The sequence below is a fragment of the Rutilus rutilus genome (assembly GCF_951802725.1).
Source record: "Rutilus rutilus genome assembly, chromosome: 22".
Classification (NCBI taxonomy): domain Eukaryota; kingdom Metazoa; phylum Chordata; class Actinopteri; order Cypriniformes; family Leuciscidae; genus Rutilus; species Rutilus rutilus.
The window spans coordinates 22135741-22161260 of NC_140227.1; the positions used below are offsets into that span (position 1 = coordinate 22135741).

Sequence of the window (25520 nt, forward strand, 5' to 3'; positions counted from 1 at the left end):
CCTTTCCACTGAGAAGCAAGCAACAGACGCATTTTCTGGGATTTCTATCTCCACCTGGTGGCTCTCTGCATGTTCACCTCCAATCCTCGTAAATCAGGTCAAGACAAGAGACGTTGAAAACGAGTCCTTGCTCTTAAAATCTATTGGAAGCCACTAGGAAGTAAAGAAAAAAACACAAAGATAATTTACACAGAGCAAAGACATCATAAGGTCAGTAGTACACACTACACACGTCCCCTTACACATACACACTGTTTCAAATAACGCTCAGGCTATATTTGAACTATACGTCAGAGTCCGGCAACACGAATAGATATTAACAGTGTTGACCTTGGCTCGGTTCATGAAAATGATTTGGTCGGAGCTGCCGGCTGGACTCGCTGGTGTTTTGGCTTTAGCTGTGTATTAAAGAACAAAAGCAAAAAGTGCAGCTCGGCTCCCAGTGGACAATGTGGTTCTAAATGGGGGGATTGTGTGCGAGTCGAGAGTTTCTCCAGGGCATCAGACCTGAATGGTACAGTAGCATGAGCCCATTTAAAAGTAATTACCACAGCATGTTCCAGGGAACGTGTGTAGCCCTGCCATTCCATATGAATGGTGGAAGAACATGTTACCAAAACTGACTTTTGTGTGCCATTATGGCATGGGAACAGACTTCATATACATAATGAGCAACTCATTGCATTTAGAAAAACAAAGTATGCATGGGGCAATAAATCCTAATACAAAAGGTTAAATATAAACGGCAAGAAAATAAGGCATTTCTGCAAACACATGACATGGATGTTAATTCAAAACATCTTTTGTGAGTCAGAAAACAGAGTGCACTACTACAAAAGTATCATTCACTGCCATGAAACAGTGGATGCATTTAATTGTTTGAACATATAAAAATAAACCACAACAAAGCAACACACATTTTGTACAAATAAAAACCTGAAATAGTTCCATTGTTTCGATTCGGAAAGGTGGATACAAGATTTACATTGGTAACTAAAACACTGCAATTTATGAGCACAGTAAACCTGGTTAAGAATGTACATACTCTATTACCAAAATAAAACTCATGGCATGATGGTATGGATTTTTAAAATAGCTGCTTAATAATAATAATAACAGTAATAATGTAACATTTCGTATTGATGAGAGCAGTTGCACTTGATTTGATGAAAACAATGAAGACAAATTTTGCTAAGACAAAAAAAAAAAAAAAAGAAGAAAAAAAAAGGAACTATTGCCCAATGTTAATGATAGAAGTGTCCTAAGGGGCTCACAGACTGATAAACGATTTAAAACAAAACCTCTTAAGAATTATACAAGTATAAAAGGCTACAAACATTAATAAATTACATCACTGACACAGAAAACACTTCACAAGGTGCTAGTAAAATAACTTTTAAAATCCATCAGGGGTATTTTAGCTCAAATGTCAGGCTGGTCGTAGAAACGCTGATTTTTTTTTTTTCCTTATCCCCCATCATAAATGAATCATAATACACATGGTTTTCTGCATGTAAGGCCATATGAGAATAAATGTTACACTGTGTATTTTGTTCTCCAGGCAACACCTTTTGTCTAATGTAACAAAATGAAATGAAAACAAAACAATGGTTAAAAAAGTACAGCTATTGTGTATCTAACAAAAAAAAAAAAAAATGAAAAAGGTAATGACTATTTCTATATCTTTATATATATTTTTGTTTGTAATTAGCAAAAACTAGTAAAAATGTATAATGAAGTATTAAGGAAAAAAGGATACAAAAAGTAGTAATTTAAAAAGCTATATACAGGCTACATTCTACATACTGTACTGTGAAGCAATATAAATGCATATTTCATTCTAGGGTAATTGGTGCTGCCTGTGAAACAAAAAGAAGAGAGAAAGTATCCCCATGTAGTGAAATGTCATGGATGAGGCTTATCATCAGTGCTAGAGATCCCATTTATGTAGTGTTTCGTTGCTTTTGGCAAGTGTTTTGTAACGTATAATGGAACCGTAATAAGAGCTACATTGTCAAACAATAAAATAATGCGATAAACAGGATGATGTAAATCTGATTGTAGTATCAATGTCTAAAAATGACAAAACAACATATAAATAAAAATGTCAAAGATGTGGTAACAATTCAGTAAAAGTTTAGTTGTGATATTGTATTTCATGTGATACACTGAATTGTTAGAAAAGGGGAAATAAGATATTTGAACCATGTCATCATTAAGTGGAATTGTTATCGATATGCATGTTTAATGTTTTTCCCCACAAAAACGAAATTTTCCTATATTTGTAATAAAATAAAATAAAACTACAGTTGTCATTTTATAGTAGCTGTTGAGACAACATTACTAACAATATGAGTTCATATTTGTGCTTCACTGATGTTTTGTAAGTGCCTTCTGGCTTTTCTCAAGCTACCTATGACATGTACAATTATATTAGATCAATAAATATTATCTGTGATAGTGCTTAGCAAACAGAAAAGTACTTTTTCAGCTGTCCCGTGTAGGTAATGCATATAAAAATGTGTTTTTTTTTGCTTAAAGAAAGTAAATTCCAAATGGGGGATTTTAAAATCACCCAGGCAGTAAGTAAAAATCATCTCTTTAGTAATACTTGTAAAAAAAAAAGAAAAGAAAATAATATTAATAATAATGATAAGCCACATCCAAAAAGCAGTAATGACCTTCTTGTTTGCAACCTTCCACTAACCCTTTCCCTCCCAAAACAATGCATGCAACTGGAATACATGCAAGGGATACTTTCTTTGTCTTGGAATGACTGCTATGTACTGTATCTTATAATATATTAGCAACCCCTGATAAACTGATAGCCATAGTAAAACAAGACAAATTCTTCTTACAAAATATTAATAGCAGGTATTCTGTACATTTTTAGTATCTGAAAGTTATAAAGTAAAAGAAGAGGCAAAAACCTATCTGAGCTATGTTCTTCTTAGAAATTGAAAACTTGTGGGATCCTGTTCGCTTTCCCGTCCGTTTCAGTCCTTGCTGCTCTCATCCCGGCTCATCGAGGGGGGGAGGGAGGGATCAGTCCACGGGTCCATAAACATCAGGAGAAAGTCTGAGTCACCCATTGTCCATGTTACAGCAGGAGCTTGCCGTTACGATGAATCTTTAAGATTTTTCCGAGTCTCTGTTTGGCCGTTGCCATTCCTTTCTTTAGCCGCTTGGCTGTGGGCGAGACGAAGCGAAATGGTTAGCATATGCGACAACAACATCCTTTCGCATCAATACATACACAGCTGTGTCAATAAATTATTAATGGTGCTGAAATTGCGACTCTCAGATTGGCCAGTGCAACATAAACAGACCTTTAAACATGAATTAATACTCATCACAAGATGATCCTATTTATGTTTTGGCCAAAATCACCTTTGGCGTCCGTCGAGTTCCCACGTTCGACTTTTGCTGGCGGGACAGATGAGGTGTTCTGAGATGATGACGATGATGAAGGCCGCCTCTGACTGAGGAAGACTCCGGGGGCCATGGGTTGCGAGCCGCCGGGGGTTTTGCCCGTTCCAGTGCTGTACTCGTGGTCGGCCAGGTTGGTCTCAGAGTCTGGGGTGGGTTCTGGAGAGCTGCTGTCCTGAGAGAGTTTGTGAGGCTCCTCTACAGCCACGGGCTTCTTTTTGGTACTCTTTTTCTTCTTTTTAATCTTCTGCTCCTCCTGTAGCAAGAACTAGTTAGTAGGATCCTTTAGCTAAATCAGTCTTACAGATGTTTCTACGAAAATGGAAGCTATTAGAGAGGATTCAGAATTTCTTTAACTGTAATGACACTCGAACTGCATGAACTCCCACAAGTTGGGGAAAAACCTGATGATCATGTTCTCCAGCATGATTTGAAAATGATTCAAAGAGCATATTGTGCTTCAAAACACAAAGGAGTTCACATGGACAACGCCATCAATGTGCGACCTAAAATAGTGCAGGACCTAAATATTTATTCATTTTACATAAATATCCTTGCAAATGCAAATGAGACATCCACAACATTTTTATTAAATAGGTTTCCTCAGTATTTACTGGGGCTACACTTTTTGGGAAAAAAAACATTTAAAAGCGATTTTTCTGATAAAATTTTATTTGGTTTGGCTGCGCTACTTTGTAGGGCTACACAATTTGACAAATTATAAAGAGTATAAAATTATAAAATATATGATTATTTTTAATTATTACTTTTATAACTAATTAAAAATATTAAACAAAATTCAAACCGATACTATTGTAACATATATATACACTGAACTGGCTGTCTTAATTTCTTTATTTTCAAATGTTAAACCAATTGAGGTTTTATTTTGGCAGAAAACCACAGCTTCTCTTTTGTTGACAATAGCTGGTTTATAAGCGCTTCTCATTACAAGTTTGGGAAGATGGTTTGTGCATGTTATGTTCCCTAATGCACATTATAAGTGACCCAAACTCAGAGCAGATGCATGTATTTAATTCATTTCAAGCCTCTGCGACTTGATAATCACAATAAGCTGATTCCAGCTTTATTTAAATTAATTGTGCATCCCTAGAATATACTTAATTTAGAAGTATTTTAATATTATTGTAATGTTTTTAAATTGATATGTAAACATTTGGGCATTGCATTGAATGAACCGCTTCATTATGAGCTTAAAGCGTTAACCTGATGAGACAATTTAGCTGCCGCAGCTGCCAGTCCTGTCTCTATGGACGCCACACGTGCCCCCTCCCGAGCTGGTCTCTCCTGTCGTGGTACAGTGGGCCCAACTCGTGCTGCAACAGTATGAATATAATCCCATGTGATTACATTTACATTATAGTCGGACTCCCACCTGAAATTGTAGACTTCGCACTACCTGTTGGACTATACGGAGTGTCATCTGTATTTTTCCTTTTTTTCGATCTCGATTTGAAAATTGGGTTGTCCTCTTCAGATTCCAGAGATGGATAAACTGAAGAAAGAAAAAAAAAGAAGATTAAAGAAGGCAAAAGTTAGCTAATTCTACAGATGCCACCATTTTAGTTTCCACTGGAACTTCTCTTTGTCTTGGAGTGCTATATGTATGGTCTAAAGTCATTAAAGAAAGCAATGTAAATATGTCGAAGCACATTACTTTTAAACAGCTTATACATGAGAAACCACCCTATTTTTGCACTCCATAAACTACAGTGCTAAGTATTTTCTCATTGGACAGGATGTTAGCGTGACACAGATGCATGGCAGCTGTTCCTTGCCCTGCCTCGTCCTGCATGCACCTAGCTTCTTTGAACTCAACCACTCAGGAACACGCAATTTCCAACAATTAAATTATCAAGAAAAAGAAAAAAAATGTTTACAGAAAGGAGGAATGCTTGTGTGCCTGATAAAGCGCTCTCTTAGTGTGAGTCCAAACGGGAATGTGCGTGCTAGTAATGACTAATTAGGGTATCAGATCAAAAAGCATTTAAAACAACAGTTTAAAACTCATGCTAATGGATTATTAACAGGCTTCTAATGGTCTTGCTGTTCTTGGAAGGGGTTCACAAAAGCTATAAAAGAGACCATTCAAAAAGGGGGATTGAAAAGTTCTAGCTGAGAGTAAACACGCCTGTCACTGTGCCGTGAATGAGAACCCTTAAGTCAAAATCAAACTCTAATCAGAAAGTTGATAGAGCAGATTTACACTGTTTTGCTTTGCTCTAAGGACACCTGGGCAATTCCAAGTCATCACCAAACATCCTTGACAAATCGTCTCAGAGGAACTAATTGGTCTAGATAATAGTGCAAACAAGCTATCCAAGATGAAGGTACGAGAGGACTACAATCTGTTCTCCAAATGGGTTCTTAAAGGGATAGCTCACCCAAAAATGTCATTCAAACTAGGGCTGCACGATATATCTAAATTATCGAAATATCGGGGATGTACAAATCGCTATGCATATCGCAATGGCATGCTATAACTGAATGACTTTAATACTTCAAAAAGTTACGAAAAGCCCAGATAGGTCGACGCAGATAGCAGAAAATAGACTGGACACATGACTGTGACGTGCTTAATGTCAAAAAGAGTTATTATTAAGCACAATAAGCAACGGAAAAGAACAATGCCGTACTCGTATGCACACAAAGCCGCCTCTCGGACAGCATGCAATCCCGAATTCAGTTCTCCTCTGCAGCTTATATGGCCAAATACACATAAATTGATGTCAAAATGCCTGTTTTGGTGAGTATTCATTTAAACACACTATCAGTTGTGTCTTAAGTGAACGTAAGCAGTTGAGATAGAAAACACATTTGTAACAGTAAACTGGATCCGTGCGACTAATATAAATGCTGCTGTCTGTGTCATTAATGTTAATTAGGGGTGGAACGGATTGCAGTTGATCCGTACGGATCAGGCCCCACGGTTTGGCACGCATGTGATTCACGGATTAACTGCTAAAAGGGCTGCACAATATATCGAAATTACCGAAATATCTCAAATGTATATATCGCGATAGCTTGCAATAACTGGGGTCATGAACAAAAGACAAAGAGAAATGGCTGAATAACTTTTGTAGCTTTAATAAGAATCAGTATATATTTGATTCATACAGTAAAGACTAAGCAGTGTTTTATTTTTACATTTGATTATTCAATTTCTGTTTTATACTTAAAGCATTGTCGTATCGCATATCACATTATTTTACGGGTTATCGCATATCAAAAGCATATCAAAATCTTTTTCAACATCATGCAGCCCTGGTTCAAACCTGTATGACTAAACTACTTCTGCATTTTGGGGTTCAAACAACATTAAACCCCTTCATAGTATGATTTTTTTTTTTTTTTGACAAAATAAATTTTTCAAAATATCTTTTGTGTTCCCCAGAAGATATTACTTTTTTTGGGGGGGTGAACGATCGCTTTAAGCACAGTAAAAGAATCCGTTTGAAGAACTTACCATAATCAGAATCCTTAAAGCATGCGTCCATGTGGTCCTGGTCATCATCGAACATGTCCGAACTGTCCACGCTGCTGCTCTTTTGCGTCTTTTTGGGCAAGCGTTTGGCTGGTCGCTTGCTGTTCCCTCCTGCTCCGGCTGCGCCGCTCGGCTTCTTGCTGGCTGAGCTGCTGTGAGAGTTGTTCTTAGCTTGGCTATTGCTCCAGGATGGTTGCAGACAAGAGTCTGATGACTGCAGGTTAGCCATGGACAACATGCCCTGGATGGCCTCCTGTGTGCTGGGGGATGCAGGTGGCTGACTGTAAGTCCATCAATGAGAAATACACAACACACACGCACATTACTCCAAGTGTCAGTGGGAATGAGAAGCGATTCGAAATTTTAGGAAGTGAGTCGGGTGATGGGGAGCAATGAGAATGGAGATGGACACTTAAAGGTGAAGTGTGTAATTTTTGCACCACTAGTGTAGCAGAAAGATTTCCCAGATGAACAGTCCCAAGCAGACGCCACTGGTCAGGTTAATGATGATAGATATACGTTTCCAAGCTGCAAATTTAATTTATACTAAAACTCTGAATATCATGAAAAGCTATTAGAAAATAAAGCAGTATTTCCAGGCCAAATTATTCAGTCACATGACTTTATCGATTTAATATTAAGTAAATGTCTTTCCATTGCAACTAATTATCATGTTTACTTGCTGAATTTAAAAAATGCATGCAAATATGTGAATTTTAGTCGCATGATTACATTTTTATTTGCATCTTAGTGTTTCGATCCAACATTTTTTGCAATATCCACTCAAAAATGTTGGGTTGTTATTAACTAAAAAAAATTTTTTTATTAATTGAAATAATGATGAAAAAAATTATGAAATTAGAATTGTTTTCTTGGCAAGTAACTGAAATAAAATGAGTTTAAGTTAAAGTAGTAAAATAACTAAAACTGAATCTAATTTAAATTAAAACTAAATAGAAATGTAAAAAATTACAAAAGCACATAAAAAATTACTGGAAACTAAACTAAAATTTCAAATAAAAACTGAAAATATAAAAATAAAATGTAATTTAAAATGTTGATAAATACTATAACAGTATAAATTAATTCTAAAAGAACACTGGCGATATCCCAAAATCTGCATAAAAATAGGATGGAAACGCAGTTTTCAAGGAAATACTAATAGTTTACTTATAGTCGACTGTGCATATTAAAAATAGTAAATTAAAAAAAGTTTTATACAATATTGAAATATTTTACTTATTAACATTTTAATATTCAAAACATTACACATCACCTTTAACCCACCAAAGAAAATGGTTGATGTCAATCATGGCCAAAGAGCTTTTCCACTGCAGCTGATGTATGGCAATGTCATGAGGACTTGTTTAAATCTCCGGCATATTTAATCAACTGAACATGTAAAGCTAATGGGTGGGCCTGGAAAACTAACTTGAAAATCCTAGTTAAGATTCAATCCAAGGTGTGTAATCAAAAGGCAAACCAAATTACCTGCATTAACATCTCTGCTTTCATTCACACTGAACCTTCATTCAACCAAAACTGAACCTGTTCTGTCTTATAATCACATCTGCTCATTCAATAAACCACCAATCTGCACATCTCCCTCTTGCCTTTCTAACTTAACTGTCACTAAACATTCATTCCCCATAAAAAGGTAATTTCCTCATCAGGTAAATCTCTTTCATGTCACAAGAAGATTCTACCGTGTAAACTAAGACTATTGTGTCCACATCTGCTTCCAAGCTTGAGGTAACTAGCAGAAAAATACAGATTTAGCCCGTGCAGATTACCACCTATTAAGTGATTAACCAGTGAGGTGGAACAATGAGTCAAGAGCTTGTTTAATGTGGTCGCAACTGACTGGAGGCATTTCCTCCCCACAATCCTGCAGTCATATGTCAGGTTTAAAAGCACAAAAAAATAATTTGAGAAATTAACATATTTTAACCATGTTTTCCTTCTCATTTTGTGTTTGAGCTGATTTGCAGCTTTCAGCGCAGTGGAAATAGACCATCAAAAATGTGCCCAAAACAGCAAACAGTAAAATGAAGAGGAATGGCCTAAAGCTTTTGCTGTATTTGACAAATTAATAGTGTAGAGGGATTAAACAAATAATGGCAGCACATGTAAACTGCTTATAAAGAACCGTGCAAACTATTACTTTAGCCATTGTTCAACAGATGAAGAAACGCCTGTGCTCGATGTGTTTACAGTGAGAAATTTGAGAACTAACAGTTAAGCTAGAAATATGACGTGTTTTAATTCTTTAAGGGTCAGGAACATGCTTCATCATATAAATTGTATGTTCCCTATGGCCCTCAGCCAAACACAAAACATATCCATAATACATACTCTGCCACATTAGCGTGTGTAATGTACAAAACATACCACATGAATCATGAAAATGTATGAACTAGGGATGTGCACAAATGACCAGTCGATGGATTGTCTAAACAACTAGTTGCTTAAGGAAGCCTTGTATAATTACACTAGTTTAGGGTCATGTACACCAGATACTAGTCACGATTTTTCCCACAAGACACATTCTTGCGTTCAAAAACAGATGGACGGAGCAAAACGGTATTGAACAGAATGTGAGGTAGGTCTCAAGCCATGTATTTTAAAACTGTTTTAACCAAAGATGTTCATCTACATGTATATACGCATTTAAAACATCGAAAATATATAAATAGTAGACTATCAAAGTCTACTCAAAATCAAAAGGCTATGGATTATATTATGAAATTTAATATTAAACTTAGTCACTAGACTAGAGAGGATGTTTCTCGGAAACCGTTTACCATCCTGATAGGGCTGGGCGATATGGCCTAAAAATAAAATCTCCGATTTTATTTTTTTTAATTCGATTTACGATTTTTTTCCGATTTCCCCCCCTACTTATTAAGGAAAGCAATAAACACATGTACTATTAATAAACTGTACATTGTTAATTTGTTAACCATTGTTAATGTTAATTTCAACATTTAGGCTAGGCTACTAATAGCCTACATTAGGCTATTGAAGTGTTTTTTTTTGTTTTGTTTTTTTTGTTAACATAAAAAAACACTTCAATAGCCTAATGTAGGCTATTAGTAGCCTAGCCTAAATGTTGAAATTAACATTAACAATGGTTAACAAATTAACAATGTACAGTTTATTAATAGTACATGTTAACTAATGTAGTTAACTAGAATTTAATAAATGGAACATTATTGTAAAGTGTTACCGATTTGTTATACACCTATTCAGACGTCTCGTGAGTTCAGTGTTAGACAGATCAGTTGTTTTAACCATTCATTCAAGTGAATCGGTTCAAATGAGTCATTAGTTCGCGAATCGGACATGACGGTTGCCAACTGCAAAGTTGTGTGATTATCCCGGCAGTTTATTTTTTAGCACAATTCACACTCCGCTGTAATTCAGGAGAAAAAAATCTCCGAACGCTTCACGTGAAACTTCGGTCTTCCGCCCTTTTTCTATCGTGTCAATTGATTTTGATTAATATGCGCGAGGGAGAGAGAGCAAGACAGCGCTCGTGTTGTTTGAAGACGTGAGAGTGCGCGCGCGCGACCGGGGCTCTCTCTCGTGCTTATATATCAGCGCACATAAGGTACACACTGTGAAGTAATTTGCAAACGTTTTTTTTTTAGAGAAATTAAAACAGGTCGCACCACAACCATTATTTGCACTCGCACAAATGCTCCCAAATATATTTTTAGGTCGCACAGATTAAATTTCAGGAGCATATGCGACCAAAATGATCATTACACAAAAACTCGATTTACTTATTTTTTAAATCGCCCGCAACAAAAAATTCGAATTAATTCATTCAATCGATTTTTCGCCCAGGCCTACATCCTGATAGTCTCAACATTCCAAAGTATACTATGTTAAAATTCTTTAGGAGAAGTTGCATCTCAAAATTATTATTGTTTAAATATTAAAGCGAAAACTAAAAGTAAACCTATTCAGCCTTATTAATTGACTTGGCTAACTCATGCCTTTCAGACACCAGGATATAGATAACAATGTGCATACCTGTTGTTACTGTAGTCAATGCCGCCCACTTGTTTGCTGGCCTGTAGGAGATCCAGAATCCCAGCTGAACTGCCCCCTTTCTTCTTAGAGACCTTGGAGTTACGACCTTTGACCTCTGTCTTGGCCTCCGTGTCTATGTGGAGCGATTCTTCATCTGATGAATCTGGATTCTGAAATAACAATGGGGGGGAAAAAACGGACATGAAGTACATAATGTAAATGTATCAAAATATGCACAAGAAGCTGAACGAACTGCATGAGCAATATTCATTCTATATACAGTTTTGTCTTGGTATATCCTGTAGCCTTTTGTAACCCCTCACATAGTTCGCCTGTGGGCCTCTGTCATGATTAACTTTCTTGCTCTCATTTGATTCAGTCCACAGCTATTTCCCTCATCAGTTTTGAGGTGATATTTGGCTCCGTCTTGCAGCTCGCTCTCTTTGATTTGTGCCGTATGTTGGTTTAAGTCGGAACATTATGGGTGAATTATCGCAAGCTGAGAACATCAGCGCTGCTATGTTTTAAATGCATCCAGAAGGAATTAATCAGCTACTTCATGAAAAAAAATCAAATTTTGTCCTAATTTCTTCCTGTTTACCGTCAAAATCAGTCTTTTAATGTTTTTACCACTATCTGATTAAAGAGAAATACTATGGATGTTCTGTTAAATAACACTGGACCAGCACTATAAATGGAGTTGACGCTTACCTTCGTGTCCGACGGTAGTAGCTTTGGCTTTTTCGATGGCAGAATGGGCTCTTTGATGTTTGATAAAACTGTAAATAACATCAGATGTTTAAGATTATTCTCACATAGCATGAAATTAAAGATTTATTGTTAATCAGTTAAAAGACCAGTGTGTCTAATATAGGCAGGCTCACATGGAATCAGTGGCCACGGATTTCAACATAATCTGAATGCCTGTCACTCACACATTTCTACATATGCGCCACCCAGGGACCAAACAAACTCTGCCAAATACAAGCAAAACTCATTAAATTAAATGTATGGTGGCCAGTAACTTTATTAGGAAATGCAACTGCAGAGGTTTATCTAGGATTTGATGTGGTGACGCATGTTAAATATTCCTTGTGTCTGTGTATCTGTAACACATTGAACTGAGCTGTTTGCTACTAATTCAATATTCATAATTCATAAAAAAGCTAAACAATTCCACTGTTATTTGGAAAAAAATTATTAAAACTATTCCAATTATTAAAATAATAATGAAAAACAGTTTCATGGCCAATAAGGAATATCTAAAGTAAATATCTTAAGTAAAATTGTACTTAACTCACTCATCATTGGCAGATATTGCAAAATCTTAATTTTGGACCCCCACCCCCTGTGTGTTTGTTTATTATAGAGTTTGACTAATTTTATTATACTTTCAAATACTAATAAGACTGTAGTTTAAATCATTTTGTCACCCAAAATCAGTGTAATAAATTTAACATTAGTCTACTGATTCCATCTGGGTCTGATTATAAAGTATATAATAATTTTTGCTTTCAAATTTATGTCTTATTTAATCAGAAAATCACCCTGGCCCAGATCGCATATCATGAAGCCTTACAGGAAAAGTCTCTCTTGACTGCGTTCTTTTTCCTCCTGATTGGGAATTCGTCGATCTTAAGCTCCCCCTCATCAGAGACGTACTCATACTCGTCTCTCACAGGCTTGGGCTTTTCTTCCTTGATATTCTGTATTGAGCCAAAAACACTCGAATTGGTCTGGGTCTTGAGCATCTTTGATCTGAGGGAACCAGATGAAAAGAACATTAGTTGGATTGACAGAAGAGACAACACAGACATAAAATTGCTCAAAATTAGGGCTGTCAGTCATATCAAAATATGTATTAACATAGGCCTATTTAATAGTGCATGCTTGAAATTTTAACTTTAATACTGTACTTACCCCAGCAACTTCTTATTCGACAATGAAAATGCAAATTTATTGTCTTTATGGCTGAGTAGACTTTTGTCAAATTTGTGCTCTTCTTCCATTTTCAATAACGAATCAGGTTTGCTGTTCTGCAAGATGAAAAGAAACACCAAACGATCGTCAGTACTTTGAAACTCTTCCCATCTCATTCACTTCTCGGGTCTTCGCTGTCAGCCGCGTCCACTGTGATCAGACGTCAAAGACTGAAGCCATTGCGGCTGATGACCTTGAAGACTATCTAGCAGAGACTTCTCTCCATCTGCAAATGTTTGCCGAGCGGCAAAGGAGCACTCGGATCAGGAGACTTGGAGCAACTACAAACATTCCTGGGCTGTTTGGCATTGAATTTTACCCCTTGAACGAAAGCCCTGTAATGCCTTCCGTTCACCAGAATTAAGCTTTTCCTACAAAAGCCATCCCATGTTATCCAACAATAACGACACAACACGCTCATTTTGATAGTAGAAATGAAGGCATATGTAAATACTTAGCTGGCATGTCTGGGATATGACATAGCATTATAGCATTTAGTAAACTCTGAGGCTGGGTAAAGGGTTCTGCTGCTTTGATGATCCCAGAACAGAGAGAGTGACTGAGCCGCAGAGTTATTTCTGCTGATTGCTTTGATCTAAAACGTGTAAATCACTTTCTGGATGATCCCAAAGCCCTGCTTGCTACTTTTCAACTTGTCGGGGTTTGATATTATTTGCGTGGATTTTCAAAGCCTCTCTCTAGCACTGATCTATGCTGCTATGGAGGAAATCATTACGTTTGCATTACACAAGGTTATTCATTACAATCGTGTCCTTACATTGTAAACCTAACAAACGTACCTTATATTTCCATTTGGCCTCCGTCTTGTTCTTATTATGCTCTCGAATCATCTCAAACTTTGCAACGTCATTCGGTTTACTCGTCTCTTTCTCCATAATACTCATCCCAGTCTTTAACAGCTGTGTAATGTGAGAGACAATAAAATGTTTTTTTTTTTTAATGGATAAAAGTGCATACTGACAGTTCTAGAGCAGGGTGATATATTTACAGTGATTTTATTCACAATGATTTTGCACATGCAGTATCAAATTTCGTTTATGTTCAGTTCATTTTAATTAATAGATTCAAAATGAATTCAGAAATGTTCCTGGAAGTCTCTATGTGGCATTTTCCATTTATTAAAAACGCTTTAGTAAAAAATATACACTAACGTTCAAATGTTTGAGGTAAGTAAGATAAAAAAAATTAAAGAAATGAATACATTTATTAAGCAAGGATGCATTAAATGCTGCTCTTTTAAACTTTCTATTCATCAAATGAAAAAAGATCAGTTTCCATTAAAATATTAAACTGTTTTCAACATTGATGATAATAAGAAATGTTTACAGAGCACCCAATCATTATATTACAATGATTTCTGAAGGATCATATGACACTGATGACGGATGCTGAAAATTCTTTGCCATATTATTTTAAAATATATAAAAAAATAAAATAAAAAAGATATAAATTATTATAAAAAAGTATTAAATAAATTAAAATAAATGTATTAAATAAAAAATAAATTAAAAAAGTATTTTGAACAAATAAATGCAGCCTTCTTTCAAAATCTTAAAAAAAATGTACCAATCCCAAACTTTTAAACGGTAGTGTATGTAGGAAAATATGGAAGATCAAGATATGGAAAATATCAAGATTTATTATTGAATTTGACTTCTTGTATTAAACATTTTGATGGATGTTCGGTGGAAATTATAATCCACCCTTTTAAGTCATTTTATACACATAAACATAATACATATTGAATATTATACGGATGAAAAAAAACTTTACTTTTTTGGGCTGGTCCATCTTGTTCAGGATGTCCTTTGCATGGGATTCAAGAGCTGCCAGACTTGAGGGCTTTTTCTCAGGTAAAATACCTTCCTTTGCTTTCTTCCCTTTTTTTTTGCCACCTTCTTTTATTTTGGGTTCTTTCGGTGGTTTGGGTGCCTTGGGCATTTTGGGTGGTTTGGGTGGCTTTGTGGCTTTCTTCCTAGCTGGCTTATCTCGTGGCGGAGAGGAGATGTGTGCGGGGGACGTGGGCTCTTCTGGTTCTGATGGAGCAGACGGGGGTTCCTCGGCTGGGGGCTTTGAGTTGCTGGGTTCGCTCTTTATGGCTTTTGTTGCATTCTGAGTTAAAGACACAGTGAAGAAGTTGTCAACCATTACTGATTCTGGCAATAGCTGATTGAACATGTACAAAAACATTCTACATAATAAAAATCAAGATCATATCTGAATAGATGAGAGTAAAGACATCCAACAAAAGTCTCCAACAACTTCGCAGTGTGTCACCTCAGAAATCCGAATCTCTTTGGCAAGGTCTTTAATGAGCTGTGCTGGCTTCATGTTTTCTGGAAGCTCGTCCTCATGCTCTAAAAGAGCCTTTGGAAAAAGACAAAAGACGAGAGTCACGGTCAACTTACCTATAATTTAAATCAGTGAAACTACAGAATATCGAAAATGTCAAATCGAATATTTACCTGTTTTTTAGTCCACGATCTGAATGCTCCATTGACAATTTTGGCACCATGTACCAAGTAAGGAGGTGGCTGCTTGTTCGCCTTATGTAAACCTGCAAAATGTTTAGGAAATTTTGCATCAGAGTCCATTATTCCCATCTGGATCCAAATACTCAACTAGTGCCCTATTAGTAACATAAGATCCTCTCTAGAAAGGGCTGTTTTCTAAATAGGCAAATTGATAAAAGGCCTAACTTTCCTTAAATCATTAACAGCAATGCCTAAGACCGTGGTCGGCCTGTCAGAAATGCTCAGAGCATGAAACTCACCGAAAGAAGTGGGGAGTGGGGAGTGGGGGTGGGCATTGGCAGATAAAAATGGACTACGGTTTCAACCTGACCCATTACTGTTCAATAACAAAGGCCATTCATATATCAAACTGATTACTTCAATCCAGAGGGGCCTAAAAACAGTCATGTGCAGTCATGGGCGGTTTTTTGGAGCGCCGGTTTCAACATTGATTACATTGGACTGGATACACAGCCACTACAGGAAATATATTCCACACTGCATTTAAATGAATAACATGAACATAAAGTGAAAGCTGAAACAGTGAAACGAGAAGGGAAGCAATAGAGCTGGCGGTGGCCCAGTCGGCCTGCTGGGCCTGGAGCCAAGGTCTTTTTTTCCTCTACCTGAAGTCACACACGAGAGTTGAACCCTTGAAAAGATGACCTTGAAAGCTGATTCCCCCATCTGAACATCAGATAGCTTGGAGACCAACAGCGGTCCTTTTTGCAATGTGCGCGCTACAGCAATCTGGCAAAATTAAGTAACGTGACGGGGGGAAAATGGTGGAAATATAAACACGCAGTCCAAGGCCAGATGAAGGGAGTTTAAACACCAGGTTGTAATGGAGCAAGTGATTCTGCCTTTTGAAGCTAATCATCTGTGAACTCCGCGATGCACCGATGTAATGACTGCAATAATACGCCGGGCATCCAGACCCTCCTCATCTGCTCAGCAGGCCCCTTCCAGGATCACGCACGAAGCGAGCGAGAAGGAAGTCATTTGAGTCTACCTTACGACATTAGATCTTTTTATTTCCAGTCCCAAAGTTCACTATTACGGATAAATCTCCATCTAGCAGGATGGAGAGGCAATTTTCGAAAGCAAAACCTTTGAAGCCATTTCAGGGGAGTCACACAGGGGAATTTTGCTGCGAATGATTTACGTTTGCAAACGTAAATGGTTGCAGTGAAACTGACACTTTGCTCTTTTTCACTTGCGAGTTTTGTGAAACTACAATACCTACAAACAAGCCACGTAAAAACACACTTTTTTAACAGGTTATATTTATTTATATTATTCGCTCACCTTTAAACCGCTCCAGGTAGTACTTCCCCACATACCAACATGCTGTTTCGAAGTTTGGAAAAGGAGTGAGGCTGGCAACTTTGAGTCTTTTTTCCACCTCATATGCTCTGAGTGGAGAAGCAAAGGGAGGATTACTGAAAAGTGTGCCTTGAGAGGAAATCGTGGTCTCACAGATGTGAGAAATGCACTTCAGAAGGCAAAAGCATATGCTCTTGACTTCCCTTCTTTCTTTTCATTGCTACAGAGGCTTGTAAGTGCCAAGAATAGAACAGCAAAGGTTTAACGCTTGAATGCTTCAATTGCATCACCATCCTCCAGTTGTCACTGCATGGCAAACAGCATGTAATAACATTTAAAATGGCAACAGCCAAAGACATTAAGGCCTTTATAATCCCACATAATAGCCCTACATTATGCACCAAACCCTCTGTACCTATTGTATTGTATTATATATATATATATATATAAACATATATACATACACACACACACAATAAATATATATATAATTATTTTTATTAAATAGCATGCTTCAGTACACTACAGTTCTGTTACAAAACCTAATGAGATGTTGCTAATCGAACAAAGCATCAGAATACAGGGAATACACAAACATTTTTAATTATATGTAACTATATTTTATGGATACATTTGAGCCCTGACTAACACTATCTTAGAGCCCTGCACGGGCCAAATACTCCAGCCCTAACCCGGCCCCAGCCCGACAACGGCTGCAATTTTTCAGCCCAAACCCGACCCGCCCCGATACCAACATCAATATCACTTTAAGTTCTCTCTGACGTGCGCGGTCTCTGCTACACGCAAATACACGCACGTCACACGCTACTAAAAGGTTAACTTTTATTATAGGCCTGAATCATGCCCAATCATTCCCACAAATATTGAACAGACTGTCCATTAGAGAGAAGCATAAGCATGCAGTAGAGAATATAGCGCTACGGGATCCAACCGCAAAAATAAGTAAATAAACGGCCTACCTTTCTTTGCTTTTAATAGGGTTTCTGCAGGTTTCAGTAAGTCAAATTTAAGACCTTTTTAAGACATTTTAAGACCATAAAGATTGAAATTTAAGACCTACACGACGCATTTTCCAAGTTAGATAGTTACCTCGGGATCATTAGAGTATCTATCTATCTATCTATCTATCTATCTATCTATCTATCTATCTATCTATCTATCTATCTATCTATCTAGGATTATCTGATGTGTGTGTGTGTGTGTGCGTGTGTGTGTGTGAGAGAGAGGTAGATATTTTTTTAATAGAAAATTGTACTTTTGCATATTATACTGTAAAAACACAATTATTGTTGTATTATTGTAAATTATCACGGTTATCACAGAATCCTGTTCAAAAAGTACTAATACTACAGAATGAAGTCAATTCAACAAGTTTTATGTCGAAAAACAGCAAATAACAAATTGATTAGCATCAATATGCACTTTTTGTGTACGTAAACATTAAAATACCATTAAAAATGATGGCCAGATTTTAAAAGAGTGTCTTGCAACATGTTATCTACTAACATGTACAAGTTCAAATAAAGTTTTGACAAAAAAGGTTTTATACAAAGATAAACCTCATATTTCAGCCTTTAAATATTTTTTTATAAAAAGAATGAGTCAAAAAAGATAAATTACTGACATTTACACATTAGCTTATATTTATTAGTAGTGTTTGGGTGCACCCCCATCCTTCATGTTGACTGAGCTTTCAATGTTGTTCTGGAAAGGGGTGATTGGTTGGTTCCTGTCACATGACCTGCGGTGCGTTTGCGGCATTCTGAAAAGTTTAGATTTTTTTCATCTCGTTGCGCCTGGTAAAAAAATTTGCGCGTCGCTTCAATTATGAGCGCGCTTACATTTGAACAAACTTGAGCGTGCAAAAGACATGATATGTGAACGGCCTCTGGCGAGCTAGCTCATATCAAGCCACGAGCTATTGGTAGCACGCAAGCGACGTGTTGGAGACCCCTGCTCTAGGGCTCCGCTTTGTAGGCTACAACTCCATACTTTTTTGCTACTTTGTAATAACTTTCTGCGGCCAGCGTTTCTGGAAATGAACTAGGGTAAACACTTTTTTAGACCTGACTAAATTAAATTTAAGACCTAGGATGAAAATCTGGCCGTTTTTAAGACTTTTTAAGGCCTTAAATTTAAAGTTCAGAATATTTAAGACCCCGCAGAAACCCTGTTTAAGTAACTGAAGAATAATGTTCAAAACAATGTTCAAAAATGAAGAACTCTTCGCCAACTGGCTAATGTTAAATAATATTAATAAAAAAAAAAATAATCCAACTTCTCCCTGATCCTCTGCATGGTCAACTGTCACCTGTTAATGCACGTGAGTGACGCGTGCGTATTCGTATTGCGTTTGTGTTGCTTAGGCGATGTATAATATTTATAATATAATAAATATAACAATATTGTGTTTCATGTATTTCATACACACTATGTGACATGTGCTCTGCATGTATATTATGGGCACAACGAAAGGAGAGAAGCTAAATAAGCCAGAGCCCGATCTGTAAAAAAAGAGCCCGGCCCGAATGGGCTTAGCGTGTCGGGCCCCATCGGGTCCCGATGGGCCTGCAGACCGCTACACCATCTTGGATGGATTTTTTATCACTGAGATCATCACACTGCATTATGGGAACCTATAGAAATGCACATACAAAGCTTGTCTTAAAGGAAAAAGAAGCAAGTCACTGACCTCATTTGCATCTCTACGCTCAGACTGTGGACAAAATGCCCGGAGAAGGCTAAGCAGTCCACAGGAGTCAGTATTGCATTAATCCATCCTGCCGTTCAATAAAAACAAAGAAATGTTAGAGCTTAGAGCTTCATTTTTTATTTAATTCCGGCACCCTGATGTCTCACCTGATGGAATGAAAAGAGTTTGCCCTTGTTTAAGTGTGCACTTGTAACACTTGTCCACTTGGTCAGCAAAAAACATCTCGCTGTGGTTGGATGAGGAACTCCAGCGCTCATACAGAGAAAGGTTGGCAGAGGTGGGCTTGATCAGAAAGAAGATTTTCTCTCCCTATACAATACACAGGTCAAATATACAGTTCAACATCCACTATACAACAACATATGACCACAGAATGCGATGACTGGAGTATTCTAGAGAATCATGTAACAAAAATGAATATTATGTACTTATGTATTAAATTGACCAGTTCTTTGTTGATTGCTATATACATTTGTTACTCAAAAAATTACTAAGTTTGTTTTACTTCACACCATATCAAATCTAAAAATAAAATGTATAAAAAATATATATATTTTTTAATTATTTTAAAATACAACACTTTTTCTGTATTAAAAAAATACAGCTTCAAGAATAAAAAAATACTTTTCATAGAAATAAGTAGCATTGAGATATAAATAGATATGAAGGAGTCACCTTAAGTACATGATACCACACAGAGGCACCTCCACACTCAATGTGGAAGTCTGTGTAGCTGTCTTTCACACAGATGAGACAATATTTGGACACTTGGGGCTTCCCCAACAATGCATCATCAGGCCAGTAGTTGTCAACCCAGGACAACTTCCGAACTATCTGCGGACTCTCAACAATAGTGGCCATTCTATAGAAATAAAGGGAACAATAGTAAATATTCTCCAAATGACACATTATTATACTGACATTTTTATTTAATTGAGAAAAACTTGAAGGCTATATGCCATGTTTACATTTAATTTGCTAATATTTATGCCAATAAATAAAAAGGAGTGTGCTTTAGTGTATTAGGTTTTGCAGTATCAAATTATTTAGTAAAAATGTGAAATTACACTGTTTTTGTATAGAAGTTTTGCTATATCCCTATGCAACTTTTTATAGGACTGCTTACCTTGTGTCTGAAAACTCCAAGTTGATCACATTTAATACTTTCTTTCTGTTTGTGCTGTAGTAAAAATCAACAAACTCTTTTAACTTCATCTTGCTGTTTGTTTGTTTGGTTACATCAACAACATCCACAAGAACATCAGGCCCTTTGAATGAAAAAAGTTATACTTGTTATACTTTCACTATCAGCAAATGGCATTAATATTAATAGATTCTAATCAACAACATATATTCCCTAAATTCACTTACCAACATAGTTTTCCACGTCACTGACGTAGAATGTGGGTGCAGGCATGGCCATCCCCAGCCCATCTTTCTTCTGGATGAGAATTGGCTCATTGAAACCATTCTCCTCAAGGTAGTCCAATGTCAACTGACTTCCAGACAGCTTGACCACTACATCTTCTGAACTGCGGTGGAAAGTACACAGTAAGCATGTTACCTACAGTCACCAACACAATCTCTCCAAGACATCATGCTGGAATCTTTTTCACATGTCTGGTGGAAAAGTTCAGAGCATGAGCAAAGCTGATCATGGAGCGCCATCTTCTGGACACTGGATAAACTGAAAGACTTGGGCATTGTCAGGAGCACTGGCCCTTTAAATTCTTCACACTGGACTGGGATGATCTTCACAAAGGTGCATAAATACTATACCTGGGGAATGTCCTGCTGCGCAGCTCTTTTATGAACACCTGACTGCCGTTTTGAACCGGTCTGACGTCTCCGCTTTGCCCCGTGTCGTGCTTATTCCAGCTCTTTTTCTTTTTCACTGTTAAAATTATAAACAGAAGAAAACAACCAAATCAAATTCACACATAGTGAGCATAAATCACTTTACTCGTTCTTGATGCTACCAGTTTCTTAATACAGAAATAAAATTGCTAACTGCAGAAGCAAAAGCATAAATGCATAAGAATACTTTTAACATCAACATTCCGGTTTGGTTTGGAACCAAAACTATGTAGTTCTCTGTCATTTTAAATTACATTATTTTCATGAATATTATATGGTATTTAGTTGGTAATCTTGGTAATGGGATTGTAATTGTAAAGAAATGATCATGTATCTAAAACTTGTTTTCATTCATTATAGGGTTGGACTGATACAAAATTAACATAGAAACTATTTTAACTCAGAAAATGTTAGTAAACTTCACAATTAATTGCAAAGAAATGGCAAGTAAAACATTGAATGAAACATGGAATTTTGAAGTAGAAAGACTAAAATAGTATATTTTCTTGTAAAAAATTCGCTACTAATCTTTGTTTTATTTACAACTTATATGCATATTATGTACCCTGTTTTTGATAGTAATCTCAAAGTCTGTACAAAAATGATACTGAAAAATTATGAAATCGAACAATTAAATATGAAAATTTAAATGTATTTAATTTTCATATTTAATTATTTAAACACAAAATAAAAGTAATGAAACTTTTTTAATTATTTCCCAGGATTCTTTGATGAATAGAAAGTTCTAAAGAATAGCATTTATTTGAAAAAATTATCTTTTGTAACATTATAAATGTCTTTACTGTCACTTTTGATCAATTTATTACATCCTTACTAATTAAAGTATTATAATTGTTTTATCTTACCGACCCCAACTTTTAAAGGATAGTTTATATACAATGCATTACTGTATATGTCAAATATGATATAAAATTAATATACTACGTATGATATAATATATAACAAGACAATTTAGTACAACCCTAATTCGACACTTCATTCATTCACAGTATGAAGGAAAGATACTCACAGGTGGATTTGCCGTGGGTTTTTTCACAGTTAGGACAGTGATAGATGTCAATATCTGGTGCTTCATCTTCATCCACTCCCACGCAACTGTAACATAAACAAATAATGTGCATCTGCTTGTTTCTATAGATCCATTGCAATATTATTAAAATAGCACAGCTGCAATCAGCATTGAGTTACAGCAAATTAAACCTGGTTAATCACGGTTCTATAAAACTAATTTGCAATACACTGTGCCTATATACGTATACAAATTCTAATAGAATTACTCTCCACTGACGACCATTCAAAACAAGACGTGATTTCTGATGAAATATTCTGAATTGGAATGTTGACAGATGACATTTTTTCAAATATTATAGACTTGGTGTGGACAAGTCTCTGTCAGCTTTGCACATCTGGCAACTTTCCTGCCCATAGCTGCCCCTTATTGAAGCCCTAGTGGTTAGACAGCTTTGTTTCGCAGTCTCGGGCCACACGTCCTGAGGTTTTGGTGGCCCCTGGCAGTCCAATGCCTCAGGGAACCGGCCCGGTCCATAATCCAGTCCTGCATGGTGGAAATGGTGCATTTTTGATGATGCACAATGTTCAGCGTAAGCCAAATATGGCGTGTAGTCTGATGGCCAACAAGCTCAACCTCAGTCCAGCTGGCTTCAGAGTCGACCACATGCCTTCTGGCAAAACTACAGCCAAGATGTCATGTGACATTTTTAATAGTGGCTTTCTCTTTACCACTGTCCCATAAAGCTGTTGAAGCACTGCTGTATCACAGTCTCTTCAATTTGTAACTCCTTTAGAGTTGTCAGTGATCACTTGTGTGCCAACAAGTCATTTAACTATGATGTCTTACAAACCCAATTGAGTGCACTAGCGTGCCATGTTAAAGAGGATGAATATAAAATCCAAAATCTTTATTAGAAATGTCTCATATCCGTTTTTACATTGACAATGAGTCTGATCAGTGGCAAAAATACAACAACAAACTAAACTCAGTGCTGTAAATGAACAATAAATGAAAAACCTCCAAGAACCTGAATACTCTTTATAGGCACTGTATGAATTTTTGTCACCCCATCTGCAGTGCAAATGTTCTTCCTATAATAATATAAACCCGATGCATCTAGAACACATTCCAGCCATTAGGAGGAGCTGCTCACGGGTCATGAGGAAATATTGAATTGGGAGTGTCCATTATGGGCTCTCCTCCAGCGTGGTATAACTACTACGTGCAGCCTTATGAATATCACACATGCTGTCCACTCAGATGGTGGGTGGTGTCAGCACCCTTGAATCAACGCAAAAGTGAAAGGAGCCAAGTCTCACTGAGCCTCAGGACAACAAAGAGAGCATGTGGGTGTGAAGGGTCAAACCGCCCACTCGTGCATCAGGATTAGCAGTGAAATACACCCTTCCATGTTCTTCATCTCTCCTCGGCTAATCCTTATCATGAGTATCTGCACACTGCCAAAAAGGGGCCAATCCCTTGTTGATTTAAAGGAGCAGTTTACACAACAAAATACATTTGTAGTTATTAATTCACCCTCATGTCATTCCAAAACCCATCTGCCATTTTTACTATCAAAGAACACAAAAGGAGAATATTTGACGAATTTTCATGGAACAATTTAAAGAGACCACAGCGGTCAAGATACAAAAAGCACCAAAAACACTGTAGCATAAATAGTTCGTACAGCATGCGCTATATTACTTGGAAAAGAGGGAGAAGTGTGATTTTTTTTTAAGTGTGAATCATTTAATGTGCATACGCGACATGTTTTTGATGGAACTCAATGTTGATAAAAAAATATATATATTAATTGTGCCAGTTAAAACAGTACTATTGTGAAAAATTAAGGGTTTTCAATTTGAATATATTTTAAAATATGATTTATCCCTGTGATGCAAAACTGAATTTGCTATTTTTCCTTAAAAAACAACAACAACAAAAAGATAGCATTTGAAGAATATTCATGCAACAATAATTTACAGAGACAACAGTGGTCAACATCCAAAAAACAAAAACAACTACAAACAAAAAAACTATAAAATAAAACATATGTCCTCCTATATTACTTGGAAAAGAGTGCGAAATGTCTTTGTGTGTTCCACAGAAATGAAAAAAAAAAAAAAAACGCATTTCGGTTTGAACCGCATGACGGTGAGTAAACACTTTTTGTGTGAACTGTTCCTTTAAGACAGAATACACACAGCTTGTCTCTCTGTGAAATTACATTCAATACAACATGTCTTGTTGTGCTGGCACAATAGACCCTAAATCGTTAAACAACCGCCTGCAAAGGATACGCAGCAGCGCGCATGATGTTGATAACGTTTATTTACGGGGCCATTTTGTACGTTAAGTGTGTTGACCGTCCTGAAAAGAAAGTCTCAAAACCACTTCCCGGAAATAGTCACCTCTAGAAAAGCCTCTTGTTAAAAGCAACAACAACACCTTAAGTACCTTAATGCAGTCATATTCTATTTAGTGTCTGAATAACAAGAAAGTAACATGATCAACAGCGTAATGATAAACACTGCTCGAGTCACACCGCTCAAAGTCAAGAAAATGTCCTTGAGGTGGGAAAAATTAACTGGATTTTCACTCTGAGACAATGTAATTACACACTGTCATGACAGATTAAATCAATAAATACAACAACAACAAAAGCATGTAGGAATATACAACATTATGGCAGCTCTAAATGATTCTTCCTGTAAAGTCACCTTAGAAACAGGTGCAATAAGATAGTATTATTTTAACATATTTAATAAACTTGTGCAATGTGCCAAAGCTGCTCTGTCACGGACTAGATATTATCATTAATGGGACAAAACTCTATCAGGATCTGATGCGCCACTTGTAGCTGGCATCCTGCCCTGTGAAAGAAGGGAATGATGTCATTCATTACCACCTGAAGAGTGGAGAGCACACGCCCACACCCACACCACAAAGAGCGGCATGTGGTCAGGAGGTGCGTTGCACACAGCAGTGTTAAAAAATGACTTCATTTCTGTTCGCATGCTTGCAGAAATCACTATATCAACGTGTTTACCCTTGATGGAAATGTATGCTGATCATAGACGC

At 36.7% G+C, this 25520-nt stretch overlaps 1 protein-coding gene across 2 annotated transcripts in view; it reads right to left on the reverse strand.

Moving 5' to 3' along the window:
* Positions 1–835: 835 nt before the first annotated feature.
* phf2 (PHD finger protein 2) overlaps positions 836–25520 on the reverse strand; it is a 28258-nt gene continuing 3573 nt past the window's right edge. The window contains exons 2-22 of one of the 2 annotated variants that reach the window (XM_084395394.1): positions 22437–22522; positions 21329–21443; positions 20921–21081; positions 20676–20817; positions 20225–20411; positions 19696–19858; positions 19529–19616; positions 16798–16904; positions 15442–15533; positions 15254–15343; positions 14750–15088; positions 13756–13875; positions 12896–13011; positions 12555–12733; positions 11687–11754; positions 10976–11145; positions 6917–7194; positions 4850–4945; positions 4657–4766; positions 3391–3685; positions 836–3189 (exon numbers count right to left, since the gene is read on the reverse strand). In XM_084395394.1, the coding sequence (XP_084251520.1) occupies positions 3101–3189; positions 3391–3685; positions 4657–4766; positions 4850–4945; positions 6917–7194; positions 10976–11145; positions 11687–11754; positions 12555–12733; positions 12896–13011; positions 13756–13875; positions 14750–15088; positions 15254–15343; positions 15442–15533; positions 16798–16904; positions 19529–19616; positions 19696–19858; positions 20225–20411; positions 20676–20817; positions 20921–21081; positions 21329–21443; positions 22437–22522 (3091 nt within the window). In that variant the 3' untranslated portion in view covers positions 836–3100. Of the gene's footprint in view, positions 3190–3390; positions 3686–4656; positions 4767–4849; positions 4946–6916; positions 7216–10975; positions 11146–11686; positions 11755–12554; positions 12734–12895; positions 13012–13755; positions 13876–14749; positions 15089–15253; positions 15344–15441; positions 15534–16797; positions 16905–19528; positions 19617–19695; positions 19859–20224; positions 20412–20675; positions 20818–20920; positions 21082–21328; positions 21444–22436; positions 22523–25520 lie in introns of both variants that reach the window. The other variant, XM_084395393.1, reaches the window with a different exon arrangement.